At 37.7% G+C, this 16,727-nt stretch overlaps 1 protein-coding gene across 1 annotated transcript in view; it reads left to right on the top strand.

Annotated features, from left to right (window-relative positions):
- The window catches only part of CPB1 (carboxypeptidase B1), a 42,830-nt gene extending 30,544 nt beyond the window's left edge, over positions 1 to 12,286 (top strand). Inside the window, exons 10-11 of the mRNA XM_001364489.5 lie at positions 11,078 to 11,162; positions 11,920 to 12,286. Of these exons, the coding sequence (XP_001364526.1) occupies positions 11,078 to 11,162; positions 11,920 to 12,107 (273 nt within the window). The 3' untranslated portion in view covers positions 12,108 to 12,286. The remainder of the gene's footprint in view (positions 1 to 11,077; positions 11,163 to 11,919) is intronic.
- Positions 12,287 to 16,727: the final 4,441 nt, after the last annotated feature.

Here is a 16,727-nt window from a genome sequence, read left to right as displayed (position 1 = left end):
AGTATTTTCAAAGAATTATGTATCAAGCATGATACTAGGTCTTGGAGGCTACAAAAAAACATACCTACAGATACATACATAGAACTCAGACCTTACCCTCAAGCAATTTACATTCTAAACATCTAATGTATATTTTTACATTTTGTTTGTTATTTACATTCTATACATACAGTATAAAGTAGATAAGTGGGCCTTAAATAAAATAAGAAGACTATATAAGGAAGCACAAAATATAAACAAAGAAAATACAAAATTATTTTGGGAAGCAGGAATTAATTAAAGGAGGGGGGATCAAGAAAGATCTTGTATAGGAAAGCAGGTGCTCATGCTGAACATCAAAAAGAGGAAGGAATTCCAAAAAGTGAAAATGGAGAGAGAGGGGGAGAGAGAGAGAAAGAGAGAGAGAGAGAGGGAGAGAGAGAGAGAGAGAGAGAGAGAGAGAGAGAGAGAGAGAGAGAGAGAGAGAGAGAGAGGGAGGGAGGGAGACAGAGATGGAGACGGAGATGGAGACAGAGAGACAGAGAGAGACAGAGAGAGACAGAGAGAGAGAAGAGAGAGAGAGAGAGAGAGAGAGAGAGAGAGAGAGAGAGAGAGAGAGAGAGAGAGAGAGAGAGATCATTCAAAGGTACTGAGGTCAGATGGACTGTCACGTGTGGCGATTAACAAACAAACCACTTTGTCTGGAACGTGGACTACATCAGGGAGATTAATGTGAAATAGGTCTGGAGACTTATTTAGGTCAGAGCAAATTTGTGAAGGGCTTTAAATGCCAAAAAGATGAGTTTGTGTTTTATTCTAGAGCCCTAAGGGAGCTTCAGAAATACGATGCCAGAAATCTTGTGGAGGTAGAGGAGATAAGAGTTGGCAACTGATTGATTTTGGAGGATGAAAGAGAGGAAAGTATTTTTATAAATCCATCATAAATCAATCCACTCCAACAAACATTCATGAAGTGCCAACTATGTATAAGAGACTAAAGATATGATATTAAAATTAACAATAGACGCTGCCCTATTCTAAGAATTTCCATTCTCCAGGGGGAAAACAACAGGTAAGCAGATTCATACTATGAGTTATCATTTTAGAAAAGCAATGGGTAAGATGGATTAAAATAATTGGAGAAGACTTGCTAGAAAAAAAAATGGACCAAGAGAATGGAGAGTTGTTGGACCAACAGAAAAAAAATAAAGCATGGGGAGGGTATTTCAGACTGAGAGAACAGCATGGATAAGTATGCAGAGGGAAGAATCCATTCTTGAACAGGCATTTATTTAGAACTTGGAATTGATTTATTATATATTTATTACTTTAGAATGTATTTAGAATAGTACCAAGCACTGTGCTGAGCTTAAAAGATAAAAAAGGAAGAGAAAAATGGATACCCCTTTTAAAGAGCTTGCACTTCAATGTGAGAGACAATATATAGTAATATATATATATATACATATATAGTTATATAAATAAATAAGGTAAATGCAGAGGAGATAATGGAAGGTGGTCTTAGAATGAGAAAGTTTCCCCCTATAATGAAGAATAAGTCTGAGGAGAAACGAAGTGGCTCAGTGGATTGAGAGCCAAGTCTAGATACAGGAGATTCTGGATTCAAATCTGATCTCAGACACTTCCTACTTGTGTGACCCTCCGAGCAACATAGTATTCATTCTAAGACAGAATATGTGTTAAAAAAAAAAAGTCTGTGATGAATATTTTGGACAATGTCCATTTAAAAGGAAGCTAAGAGTGAGAAAGGATGATGCGGGCACCAACAATACCAGCTGGATTTGAGTGTTCATGATGGGAAGTCATAAAAGATAAAATCCCATTGGAAAAGTGGACCAAACCATTCAATGTATGCTCTGAGGCTATTACAAATTCTGAAGTAGGGGAGAGACACAACAAAAGTGATGTTTCAGAAGATTAATGGGCCAGAGATATGGAGGAGTCAACATTATCTAAGGAATATGAAACCCAATGTAGTCTTCCATTCATTTTCATTTGATTTTTTCCTGAAACAAGATACACATTATCCTTGTGTTTTTTCATCTGTTATACTTCAAATACAGATAAGGCTACTCCAAAATAATCCTGGCCAAAGGTATCTGGGATTTTCACAGAATCCTAAGTATTTTTAAAACCATTACCTTCCATCTTGGAGTTAATACTGTGTATTGGTTCCAAGGCAGAAGAGTGGTAAGGGATAGGCAATGGGGGTCAAGTGACTTGCCCAGGGTCACACAGCTGGGAAGTGTCTGAGACCAGATTAGAACCCAGGACCTCCATCTCTAGGCCTGGCTCTTAATCCACTGAGCTACCCAGCTGCCCCCCCCCTAAGTATTTTTTTAATAAATAACTGAAGACATTCTATAAGCCTCAAGTACAGGAGGGCTAGCTCATCTCGATTACACAGTTATTTTAAATGTTTATTTGGAAGGAGCCTGGCTGTTTACCAGAGTAAATGCTTGCTGTGGGACCTCGTAGCTCAAGCTGACTCACCCTTCTTCTTCCCCCCCTGGGTTTTACATAGCGACCAAAAAATGTCCATCCATCAGCCAAGAAGGAAAAGTTGTTTTAAATCAGGGGAAGCATTCTCACACATCCCACAAGGCCTTTAAAGACTGACAGTCCCTGCTCTCTAGAGCCAAGCTCTCCCCTCATTCTTTTCCTTCGTGTACTCTCTGGCCTCCTAATAAAAGCCAGTGCCCTTTGACTGCCCTTTTCTCAGAAACATGTTTGTTTTCTCGAGTCTCTCATGCTCAGACCTTGGCTTGTGAACACAAGGTCTTAGGGGCTTCTCTTTTTCCAACCAGAATGGCAAGTCAAGTCTTCTCAATTTTCTCTCTTAATTACTCATCTTTTATCAAATGAAGAAACTTCCTGGAGAGAGAGAGAGAAAGAGAGAGAGAGAGAGAGAGAGAGAGAGAGAGAGAGAGAGAGAGAGAGAGAGAGAGAGAGAGAGAGAGAGAGAGAGAGAGGAGGAGAGAGAGAGAGAGAGAGAGAGAGAGAGAGAGAGAGAGACGACAGACAGACAGACAGACAGACAGACAGACAGACAGACAGACAGACAGGCAAGAGAAAGAAATAAAGAGAAGAGATACAGACAGACAGACAAGAGAGAGAGAGAGAGAGAGAGAGAGAGAGAGAGAGAGACGACAGACAGGCAGGCAGGCAGGCAGGCAAGAGAAAGAGATAAAGAGAAGAGATACAGACAGACAGACAAGAGAGAGAGAAAGAAGAGACAGACAGACAGACAGAGACAGAAAGAGAGAGAGAGACAGAGAGAGAGAGACAGAAAGAGAGACAGAGAGAGACAGAGAGACAGAGACAGACAGGCAAGAGAAAGAGATAAAGAGAAGAGATACAGACAGACAGACAAGAGAGAGAGAAAGAGAAGAGAAAGACAGACAGAGAGAGACAGAGAGAGACAGAGAGAAAGAGAGAGAGAGAGAGAGGAAGAGAGAGAGAGAGAGAGAGAGAGAGGAAGTTGCTGTTAAAGCTAATCTTTCTTTTTGTACTGTATATGGCTAACCATTTAGCATTTTATTCTGAAATCTAAGTTGGATTGTTTTATTTTTGTTTATTTGTTTACCTTGTATTTAGCTTTATGTATTTTATTTTTTACATTTAAGAACATCATTCCAATAGGGAGTCCATCTGCTCCAGCATAATGCCAAAAGGCTTCATGTTCCAAAAAAAGATTAAGCACTCCAGTGTAAGGGTCTAGTTTCCTAATCTGTAAAATGAGGTTAGACTGGATGGTCTTGAAGTCCTTCAGATTCTAAATCTATGATCTGGTGATTCTGAAACTACTGGACTTAGGGAGTGATATCTAGGACTGGTTCTAACTCGGGCATACTCTTGCTCCAATGATGGAATTTCAGGCACAATGGCAGGCCAGTCGATGAATTATTCTGGGGCTGGCAGGACTTTCCAAGTGTCCTGATATCACAGCACCAGCCCCAACTCCACGAGACTTGAACCATTGTTGTCTTCATTTGCCATTATCACTTAGAGTGAAATCAATAAATCATGGAGATTTTCCATCATCAGAAAGAAAGAGGGAAATTTATTACTTATTAGTTGTTTGTTGAAATAGCTAAAGTATTATGGATTTAGACCTGGAAGGAACCTCAATAGCTGAGAAGAAACTAAAGAGCAGAGAAATTAGATATTTTGCCTGGAATGACCCCAAAAATGGCCAGTGTGTGCTAGGAAATGTGCTAGGTAGGCCCTGGGAATACAAAGATTGAAAAAAAAAAGTATTCTTACTAAATATTTTTGATGGTCCAAAGAGTCTAACTTCTTTTACAAGTTCTCTGAGAAGAGAGTCATGTCTCTAACAAAGTTCACTGTTTGTGTTTACGTTTTATTTTTGTCCAGGGCACTGGACAAAAGGGGGTAATCTATACTCACCAGCTGACAAATTTCCTTGCCATCTTGGTGCTTAGCATAGTGCCTGGGCAAATGTTAGTAGGTACTTCATAAATGTAAACTGATTGATTAAAAAGAAAATCAAATAAATGAACTCATCCAAGATGAGCATCTTCCTAAATGAACTCTATCAAGTCCCAATGGCATCAAAGGTCTCACGTTGGCTAGTTTTGGTTCATTTTAGCCATGTGCTGCTGGTTTCAGGGGATTTTCCTTTTCTGACCTATAATAAACTCCTCTGTGCATTTGGAGAATTTTTTAAGAGCCAGTTGCTGTCACGGTGACTGATCGGGGAGCATGAAGTTGCAGCCTCAGACACACATGCAAATAAAGGATTCCATCACCATAAATCATAAGCGGTGGAATTGAGGGGAATGACAACCTGTAAGCCATAGATAGCAGAAGCACCCCACAATGGAAAGATGAATCGGCTGGGAGTAAGAGGATGTGCCATTTTTTTGTGACATCCTTGGCAAGTAATCTAACTTCTCTAGTCTTCAGTTTCTGCTCAGTTACTGAGGCTCCTTCCATGTCTCAATCTATAATCCTATCGATACTTCGACAACCAACTAGGCATTGTGAGGCAGAGAGGGAAGAGACAATCAATTGTCCTCTCTCTGTCTGACGATGGACATCCATCAGCTAATAACGTGTCCAGCTCATCGAAGGTGCTTAATAACTCTCAGTAGAGGGCAGCATGCATAAAATGATGAGCTGTGAAGAAGGATAGGACATTTAGGACTTAATGTATCTTTTAAAAAAACAAAATATAATGAAAGAAAAAAGTGGGTTTGAATGGAAAAACATAGAAACTCAAGAGCCACTTACTAAGGAAGATAAGCCAGGAAGGTGGCACAGTATGAGCCAGAATTCAGAGGAAAGAATAAGTATAGTATGCCTTGGAGAGACATCCATAGTGTCCCTGGCTTGCTTCTGACCTGATTTATATTTTATTTTATTTTATCCTTCTCTACAGGATGAAACTTGCTCCAGAAAAATCTTCTGTTGAGCCAAGAATAGAAAATGTTTCACAAGAAGCATTGTAGGATTGTGAGGGGAGATGGGAATGTAGAGCTAGAAACTGCCAAAAAGGCATCATAGACTCCCTAAACCTTCAGTAGCTCTGTAAGGTCTTCCTACAACTTATTTTAGCCACCCTCATGGAATTAGAGACTCTCAGAAATGACAGCTACTACATTCCTAGTGGGCAATAACCGGCTCCTTCCGAACACCGCTGGTGATGGAGAACTCGCCCCTCACAAGGCAGCTCTTGCCATTTTAATTAAGGGTAAGAAGTTCTGCCCTATATTGAGTGTGTACCCCTTGGACACCATGTCTCTATTGATGAAACACTTTGATTTCCTCCTAAGGATCCATGGGATGGAGCTAGAAGTAGGAGAGTTTGGCAGATGGTGACCCACAGAATAGAAGCCAACATGGAAGGAAGACGATGATGTGGAAGGAGCTTTGGACTTGTAGTCAAAGGTCTTAAGTTCAGATCCTGGCCCCTTGCTCTTTAGGGCTCAGTTTCTTCATCTGTAAAATGAGAGTATCAGATGGACTAGATATTCTTAAGGGCCATAACAGCTCTAAATCATGACATCTTTGGAGCATAGATTTAGAGCTGGAAAGGACTTTAATGATAATATAATCCAATACTATTATTTTTACAAATTAGAATACTGAGCCTTAAGTTATTTGGAGGTTATATTTAGTTATTCAGAAGTTATATATTATATATAACATATATAAGTTATTCAGAGGTTATATTCAGTTATTCAGAAGTACCATTTATATGTAATATATATAAATTATTCAGAGGTTATATATTACATATATGTTATTCAGAGGTTATATTTAGTTATTCAGAAGTCATATATCATATATGACATATATGTTATTCAGAGGTTATATTCAATTATTCAGAAGTACCACTTATATATAACATATATAAATTATTCAGAGGTTGTATATTACATATGTTACTCAGAGGTTAAGTGATTCAAGCAACATCACACAGGTAGTAAGTAGTGAAGGCAGGAATCAAACATAGGTCTTTTGACTCCATCCCCAGTTTTCTTTCCAACATGATCCTATGATCCTGGGCCATAATGTGGCATCAATGTGGCATCAAACTACCCACCAGAGACCCCCAAACTCTATCCTCCCACCAGCCATCCAAGTAACCATTTCTTCTGCACCATTTCATCCACTACCCTTAAGCCCAAGCTAGCCACCATTTCCATTCAGGCAACAAAACGTCCTGGGTTTAAAACCCATTTGACCCTTTTGTTGTTAGTCATTTTCATCCGCATCCCACTCTTCGTGGCCTGTTTTGGAGTTTTCTTGGCAAACATATTGGAGCATTTTGCCATTTCCTTCTCTAATTTGACTCTACCCATATATTTTGATTCTTAAATTTGGCCAGCTTGAAGAGTTTTCTTCTAAATATAGTCATTGCAACTAGTGTTGAGCAGAATATTTAAAGTTGAGATGCCTAATCTAAAGTCATGAGGGCTTATAAATCTAGTGCCTTGATGCTAGGTCCCAGCAATGTAGCTTCCAGGTACACATAATGGCCAGTCCATCTTAGTTAAGGTTTCATCAAAAGAATAAGCTGACTTTTTCAAAAATATACCTAAAGATGCTCAGGAAACAGTTGGTTACCATTTGCAACTTCAAACCCAGTTTGAGGAGTGGCCAGCTGCAAATAGATGATTTTTCCTAAGACTGAAGCTTATATGATGACTGAAAATGATAACTTAAATGGAGATAAAAGATCACAAGTGGTTCTTTGGTAAGGTGATATCTGATAAGTATAATATCTATGGATGAGATCAAATTAAAAACGTCTACATATACAACTAAGCCTTCTATGTATGACCAAGAGAAGAGTACAATGGATCAATTAAATGTTCACAATTTGGGGGGGGGGGGAGTTACAGAAGTAGCTTTAAAAAAGGGCAATTAGGTGGCTCAGTGGATTGAGAGCCAGGCCTAGAGACAGAAGGTCCTGTGTTCATATCCTGCCTCAGACACTCCATAGTTGTGTGACCCTGGGCAGGTCACTTAACCCCAAATGCCTAATCCTTACTACTTTTCTGCCTTGGAACCCATACATAGTATTGATTCAAAGATTTGGGAGGGGTGGGGGAGTTAAGTATCTTAGAAAATTATATCCTTGGGAAAAAACTGAAAATATAATTCAAGGTTTAAGAGTTTGGAGGAAAGTAAAGAACAGAAGAAAAGCCTCAGGAAAGTGGCTAAGAAAGGACTGGAAGTTAAGGCTTAACTTTACAGAAAAGGAACCGAGACCTTTTGAGTGAAAGGTAAGGGGAATCATTGACCAGTAAACCACCAATTGCACACACACAAACACAAAATCCTTACTGCCTCATCAATGTTTCATACTTAGGGTTATAGATTCAGAGGTGAAAGAGATCTCAGAAGCCATATAATCCAACCCGCTTCATTTTACAGATAAGGAAACTGAGGCCCAGATCTGAGTGAAAAAGGAACTAAACACTTATCTAATATCTACTCCATGCCAGGCACTGTGGTAAAAACTACAAATATTCTTTCCTTTGATCCAAACAACAACCATGTAAGATAGGTGCTATTGTTATCCCCATTTTACATTTGGGGAAACTGAGGCAAACAGAATTAAATTGCTTGCCCATGACAAAACAACTAGTAAATGCCTGAGGTTGGTTTTGAACTTAGGTCTTCCTGACTCTTGACCCAATATTCCATGCAAAATGGTACCACCTAGCTGCCTCTAGAGTCCTCAAGTTGCATTTGAATCGAGGTCCTCTCTGACTTTGAGTTCTATCTTTTTTAACTCTTACCTTCTATCTTGGTATCAATTCTAAAAGAGAAAAGCAGCAGGGACAGACAATTAGGGATTAAGTGACTAGCCCAAGATCACATATCTAGGAAGCATCTGAAGCCAGAAGAAATGAAAAGACTGGTCCAGAACCACACAATCAAGAGGTATCAGAGATGGGGCTCAAATATAGACCTTCCTCATCCTAAGTCACAGGTTCTGTCCCTAACTTCATATCATCTGTCTACTATATTAATGTTAATGCTATTCTTCCTCCTCCTCCTCTCCTCTTCCTACTACTACCTCTATTCCTACTATGCTCTTCTTCTTCCTCCTCCTATTATTACTACTACTAATATTCCTTATCCTAATAATAATAATAATAACACAAAATAATGCTTACATAGTTAATATTCCATGAGGAAAATGGTGGCACAATAGATGGGATGCTAGATTTGGAGTCAGGAAGACCCAAGTTAAAATCCAGCTTCAGAAGCTTGATAGCTATGTAACCCTAGACAATTCACTTGACCTCTGCCTCAGTTTCCTTATCTATAAAATGGCTAGGATAATAGCACTTACATCCCAGAGTTGTTACGATGGCCAAATGAGATATTTATAAAAGTACTTAGCATAGTGCCTGGCACTTAGTAAATGCTATAAAAATACTTATTCCCTTATGCCTCCTCATATACCCCACAAAGTTGGACAAAATAATCTCAGTTGATTCTATTAACCCTAAGAGGTTAAAGAAAGTATACTTCTCCAGCTGGGAATTAGAGAAACTGAACCTTGAAAGGTTTTAAGTGAACAGTGAGTTCACTCTAGAACTTGAGATGAGTCATTTCAAGACTCTTTGTAAAAGAGTCATGAGTGTGATTTCACAATTCTTTTCAAGTCCTCTAATTTACAACTTGTTAGATAAAACATTAAATCTTTTGGAAACAGAGTGCCAGAACTGTTGACTGGCTTTGCACAGCTCTTCATCTCACTCAACTAGTTTTGAGTTTCGAACACAAAATCAGAGCAATTAACTTTTTTTTTCTAAACGAAATTATTCTAATTTTTTTACTATTTCCAACTTCTCCTGCCTCTCCCAGCACATACATAAGGAATAATGATGTTACTACACTCAGAAATGTTGCTGGCTTTCTAAGAAGAATGAATTGTAGTTAATTCCCTAGCAGTAAACAATCAGCTTTTCAAATTTGTATTTCCCAGAAGATCTATTCAGGCTCTACTGCTTAAATGATTCATTCAAATATGCAGTATGTCAGTGGAAGTAAGAGAACATTTTAATGTTTTACGTCTCTTGGGGAAATCATCTTTGGGGTGGAACTAGAGAACCAAAGAGTTCTGGGTCTTATTAAAGTATGGTACTGCTTCTAAAACATCAGAATACAGTTCAATACTTAATAACATTTTTATTCCTGACTTCAAATGCCCTGCACTTGGAAACACAATGCATAGTAGTCTCTAATTTGCCAGACTTGAGATTTTCTGAACTATGTCCTAAAGTCCATAGACAATCTATACCATTGGCCACATGGTTTGATGAAAAGAGCATTAGCCTGGGAGCCAAATACCTGGATGCCAGTTTTAGTTCTGCTATTCACTGCCCGGGTGACATTGGGCAAGTTAATTCCCTTCTCTGGAGTTCTGTTTCCTCATCTATAAAATGAAGGATTTGACCCATCGAGCTCTAAGAAGTACTTCAGCTCTGATCTGGTATTCTCTGCTGTTACTGAAGATGACCTTGTCTATAGCCAGCATTTCCTATTTAAAATTTTCATACCACCTCACTAAGTTTTATATACCCACTGTTATTAAACCTTAGCTTCTTTCCTTCCTATCCAATTAATTGACAAGTGTTTTTAAGCCCTAACTACGTGCCAGGCACTGTATTGGGGGCTGATGATAAAAAGAACAAAAATCCAAGAGAGCATCTCCTTCCCACAAGAAACTTCAGTCTAAAGGGTAAGAGAGCATGCAAACAAAACAAGTTATAGGATAGGCTATAGGGTAGGATATATTATAGGATATAAGATATAGGATAGGATAAATGGGAAATAATTAACAGAGGGATGGCATTAGAATTCAGAAAGGTTCAGAAAGGATTTCTGTAAAAGATAGGACTTTTAGTAGGGACTTAAAGGAAGCTAAAGTAGTCAGTAGATAAAGTTGAAAAGAGAGAGAATTCTAGAGTTCAGAAATGGCCAGAAAAAAATATCTAGAGCTGACAAATGGAGAATCTTGAATGTGGAAACCTCTCACAGTCATGCAGAAACTCCTGGCTCTGACTCCAATTCTACAGACCAGTAATGTATGCCAAATTAAATCAAAGGATATAAATATTTTCCTAATAAATTGACCTTTGATTATCAGTAGGCAAATTATTTGGGGATAGATGATTTGCATAGCCCCATGTTTTCCAACCTACACTGGTTTCCAACCTACACAACTACACTTCTAGTGCCAAAATAAGTAAGTCTCATCCAGGTATCTACAAAGGGAAAGAATACTTTAATGAATAATAAAATATGGATCATAACCAAGCATCCAAATCAATTTACAGTGAACGTAAACAAATCACCAAAATTCTGAGCCTTGGTTTCACTATCTTTAAGATGAAGGTGATGTTAGTATTTCCATCTACCTACTTCACTAGGATGTAATCATATGGGGGAAGTAGGAGGGAGGGTGGTTGTGGAGGGTTCTTGAGTACCTAAAGAACTCGGAATAAGAGAAGTAAGATAAGGATCAGAAATATGAATGGAACCATTTCAGGATCTGAATTTTCTTTGATCATGATTCTCCACACAGAACACCCTGGCCAAGGCAACAATCAAAGAACTGGCAACACTGCATGGGACAGAATACACCTATGGTCCAGGAGCTACAACCATCTGTGAGTGTCTGGTATAATCCTGTGCCCACCAGCCAACGCTAGTCAGAGTACATAAAGCATAGCCAGGGCCCTTTCTGCCTGACCACTTAACCCTTACTTCCCAAATGTTTGCCATGTGACTTTCTCTCAACTGTGAGGTTTTATTTCTCTAAAACATAGAATTGTAATCAGATTTCTGTTTCAAAATGTGGGTGTGGGCAGGGGGTAGAGGAACCCTTTCAAACCACAGAAACATGTGCTAGGCTTAGATATGTTCCCTACTCCATCCTCAGATACAAATTAACACAGTTGAGATTAGATATCTTAATGAGGCTAAACAGAAAAATGACCTGCACATAATATTTTCAATTACTATTTATATTCTGAATTTCTCAGTGCTTGATTTACTATAGTTTTCTTTAATTATAAGACTACTTGGGTGGGCTTATGTGAATACACCTAGTTTTGTATATGTGTGCTATTTATTTTTAATAATACCTTTAATTTTCCATAAACATAATTTTAACTACTATAGAGCCGGACCTGGAGATGGCTTCAGACACTTCCTGGCTGTGTGACCCTGGGCAAGTCACTTAACCCTACTGCCTAGCCCTTACATCTTTTCTGCCTTGAAACTAACACTTAGAACTGATTAAGGGTTTAATTTTTTGAACTTTATTCTCAGCACCTACCACATTACTAAGATCATAGTAAACACTTAAATACTTATTGATTGATTCATTTAATCAATCTGGATCTATTTGTTTTCCTGTTTCAGATCCTGCAGCAGGAGGTTCTGATGACTGGGCTTATGACCAGGGCATCAAATACTCTTTTACCTTTGAACTCCGGGACAAAGGAAGATATGGCTTCTTACTCCCTGAATCTCAGATTAGAGCAACTTGTGAAGAGACTGTGCTGGCCATCAAATATCTCTCCAATTATGTCCTGGAGCATCTATACTAATTTGGAAGGCTCATAAGACCCAAGAAAACCTTACTTAAATGCTGATTCTCATAGCTCTTTTTTTTTTTAAATATCTTGAATGCTTTTGGAATTCTGACCTTAACTTTAAACCACAGAATTAATTCAAACAAATCTTAATGTGGATGAAAAATAAAAATTAATCCCAATTTAAAAGCCAATTGTTTGTCTATTTCTCTGGCAATTTAAATGGGCAAATGAGAAAATAAGTTAAGCCTATTTTCACTTTTTGGTTAGTTACTGTGGAGAATTTAAAGACTTTGGAATGTCTGACATGTTATTGGGTAAAAAATAATACCCAGACTTTGGTGTGTTCATTTTTTCATTCCTTCCTTAAGAAGTATTTTTTAAATCCCACTATGGACAATGCACTGTGCTGGCCACTGTGAATACAAAGACAAAAAATAAGAACTGTCCTTGCCATTGAGGAATTCCCATTCCACTGGAGGGATCCAACAAGGCAAAAGATAAATAAATACAAAACACATACAAAGTAAATATGAAGTAATTTCACAGAGCTAGAGAGAGCATTACCCGCTGGGAGGATCATTATAGCCTATAATACAGTGTATATTCCCTGGAAAATAAGGAGAAATGTGAACAAAAGATTTGCTTGTGAAGTGTGGGATACAGTAAAGTGCCCCCAAGTCTAGTCTTTGTATCAAATAGATATAGAAAGAAGAGGGGAGAAATTTAGTTAATGATAATAAAAGTAAAATCTCCTTTGAGATGAATTGAGTACGCTATCATTCAATAAGATATTATGCATATTTAAATAAACATAAAATAGACCACAGAGGCAGGAGGTATTGGGTTTGGAATTAGATGGACATAGGTTCAAATCCAGCTTTTGAAACTTCCTAGCTTAAGAAATATAACACATTCACATATAAGGGAATGCAAAATAAAATAGAGCTAAATATGTACCAGGAAGTCGGGGAGAGAGGACACAAGCAGCAGATGGGGAGTTGAAAAAGGTGTTACATAGAAGGCAATGCTTAATCTGCACTGTGAAGGAAGTTGGGGATTCTCCAAGGTAGAACGGGGAAGAAGAGCATTGACTTATAGGATTTGGCCAAAGCAAGACACAGTGGTGGGGATAGATTCTTATGTGTGAGACTTGAACCATTGTTGTCTTCATTTGCCATTATCACCTAGAGTGAAATCAATAAATCATGGAGATTTTCCATCATCAGAAAGAAAGAGGGAAATTTATTACTTATTAGTTGTTCATTAAAATAGCTAAAGTATTATGGATTTAGACCTAGAAGGATCCTCAATAGCTGAGAAGAAACTAAAGAGCAGAGAAATTAGATATTTTGCCTGGAATGACCCCAAAAATGGCCACTGTGTGCTAGGAAATGTGCTAGGTAGGCCCTGGGAATACAAAGATTGAAAAAAAGTATTCTTACTAAATATTTTTGATGGCCTAAAGAGTCTAACTTCTTTTACAAGGTCTCTGAGAAGAAAGTCATGTCTCTAACAAAGTTCACTGTTTGTGTTTACATTTTATTTTTGTCCAGGGCACTGGTTGATACTTGAAACACTGCCATATATGAATGCAAGGGAATATTAATATGCCAAAAATAGAGAATGTGGAAAATTCAGAAAAATGGAGGTAGACATTTATGCAGCATAATGTATGTAACCAGAAAAACATTTTTCATCTAGAATAATATAAAGGAAAACAACTTTTTTTCATTTTGTTTTTATTATTGTGCAAAATACTCTTCCATATTGGTCATTGTTGTAAGAGCACGCTCTTACAAAACCCAAACCCGGAAAATAATACTGTAAATACACTGATGTGAATGATAGCATGCTTTGATTTACATCCTTCTGGTTCCCATAGAACCATAGAAAAACAATTTTGAAAGTCTTCAGACTGTTAATCATTGAAGTCACCAATCATGGCTTCAGAAAACTGACAATGGAAGCACCTCTTGGCAGAGTCAGTGGACCAGAGATAGAGAATGAGGCTCCCATTTTTAAAAGAGGTCAATGTGCTTTTTTTTGTCATCTGACCACACATTTTTTACTGAGGAAGGCTTTTATTTGGGGTAGGTGTGAGTTAGGAGGTAGCAATGGAAGGAAGAAAAGAAGGAGAGAAAGAAGGGTGATATGGAGGTAGAAAGGAAGGAATATGATTGGAAAATAAGGGAAGGAGTGTTGGGAGGAAGGGACAGAATAAAGGAAGGGAAGGACGAAGGGAGGGAAGAGACTTAATAAAAGATTAAAAATAAAAACTAAAAGTGCAGAAAGGGAAACAGCAATTTTGTGGTAATCATCCTGAATTGAAGACATGCCCTTTCAAAAGAAAACTAAGACAAATTATAGCTTTATATAAATCCTTTTATTATTCTTTACAAATGGAAATATTTGTGTTGATCATTGTTACATTAACAATATTTTTAAGCAATCCAAGGAGAACTATATACACCACGACTAAATAACAGAAACAGAAACAGCACTAAAAGCTTTCCTGACTGATTAATTACAATAACGAAGCCTGTTTCCAAGTCAAGCATACATTTATTAAGTTCTTGCTCTATTACAAGTTCTGAGCTAAGCCCAGTGAATGCAGATATAAGCACCCAAAAAAGCCAGTCCCTGCCCTCAAGGAGTTTACAAAATAATAGGGGAAGACAACACAGAAAAAGAAGACAACTGGGGAGGAGAGATGGAATGAAGAAATCCAGAGAATCAGAGGCTGAACTGGAAAAGAAATAGAGTAAGCGTGAGATGGGGTTGGGCATTTCTTCAAAAGGGAGATTCCAGGAAAATGTAGCAGAGGATAGAGGAAGGCACAGGACTGAGGAATCTTCCTGAGCTTCCTGAGAATGGAAAAGAAGTCCCAGGAGTCAAGAGCAGAGCCCAAAAGAACAAACTGTGAAATATTTCTCTTCTTCTGCAAATTAAATTTTGTACGTGCTGTCAGTCATGTTCATTTTGTGAGTTGTTTTTCTCTACTTTATTACAGAGGAGGGCTCTACAAAGGAGGAAGGGTGGATGTCAGGTAATTTCTGTGGTATTAAAAAACACTAAATAAATCAAGTGAAGCATCAATAAACTTTTTAAACATAAATATTACCTATAACTCTGAATCCCCAAGAAGCATCACACAGATATATGCCAATATGTATGTTCAAAATTATATAAGTTGAATAGAGGTCAATGTTTTTATAAGTATTTAATTCAGTAAAACAAAATATACCTTCATAACCTCTCCTCCAACAAAATGTCTCTTGAGCACATTTTAAGGACATCTGAGATTCCTTGAAAGAGATAACTTAGCTCAACAATCTTCTGACTTCTTTATAAATAAGTTTTATTAATCTTTGGTTCTCCCCCTCTCTCCCAGAGAGTCATTGCATATAATTTTATTGTATTTTTATAAAATTATATTTTATTGTATTTTTACATACAAAATACAAAACATTGTATTTTTATAAAAATAAAAAAGGAAAAGGAAAAAAATCAGCATAACCAATTCATCAAAAAAGACTGAAAATATGTTCCACGTATAATAACTGTGGACCTCTGCAAGGGGGTGAACTGTGTCTTCTCCCATCTCTTCTTTCAAACTTCATTTGTTTTTTAATACTTTCACCATATTTACTTTTGATGTGTGTGTGTGTGTATGTGTGGTTTGTGATTGTTCTTTCCATTTACATTGTTGGAGACACGGTGCATTTGGGATTTTCTTGGTTCTACTCATTTCACTCTGCATCAGTTCATGTCCATCTTCCCATTCTTCTCTGTATTTATTCTACACGTGATTTCTTCCAACACAGTAACATTCCATGACATTCATGCACCACATTTTAATTATTCCCCCATAGATTGACATCTACTTGGTTTCCAATTCTTTGCTCTTGTAGAAAGTGCTGCTGTAGATCTATAGATATATAGCTGTATTAGATGGGTAGATATGATGCATGTGGAAGTTTTCTTCTTGTCCATGGCTGCCATAGGGCATCAATCCAATAATGGAGTGTCTGAATCAAAGTATTTTTGCATAATTCCTAATTGCTTTCCAAAAGAGTTGTACTAATTGATCCTCTGACTTACAATAGCAAAAAAAAAAAAAGTTTTTGTTTTGTTTTTATTTTTTTAAGTCAAGGAGCTAGTTGTTCTCCAAAGCTATTGGTCCCCATCATAGAAAATATCCTATAGAGACCAAATAAAAGAGGAATTTCCTTTATGTGGCAAAATCATACAGAAACTCCTATTTCTGTAAAATTTTGTGCGGATTGCTTTAAACTCCAAAATACTATAGAACCACCGAAATGTAATGGAGAGGGCGGTAGTTTGAGGGGGCATCCCTGATCAGTTGATCTCCTCTCAGTCTGGATGATGAGCTCACAGAAGATGAAGGGCAGATAACATACACAATGAGATACTCTAGTCTTAAATGGAATACCAAATTGTGTCAATACTTTACCAGACGTGAAGAAATTCTCCTAGCAAAACTGATATAAATAGAGAGCCTTAGGCAGTTGGTTGACCAAGAATCAGCCATATTTCCAGGGCCATTAAGAAGGAAGACACTTTTTCTAGGGAGTAAATTGAGGCAAGAGCACTGAGGATTGTGCTATCCAG

Source organism: Monodelphis domestica, chromosome 8, assembly GCF_027887165.1.
Source record: "Monodelphis domestica isolate mMonDom1 chromosome 8, mMonDom1.pri, whole genome shotgun sequence".
NCBI lineage: Eukaryota > Metazoa > Chordata > Mammalia > Didelphimorphia > Didelphidae > Monodelphis > Monodelphis domestica.
The sequence above is the reverse complement of the archived record's forward strand: the minus strand, read 5'-3'. Positions and strand labels throughout refer to the sequence as shown.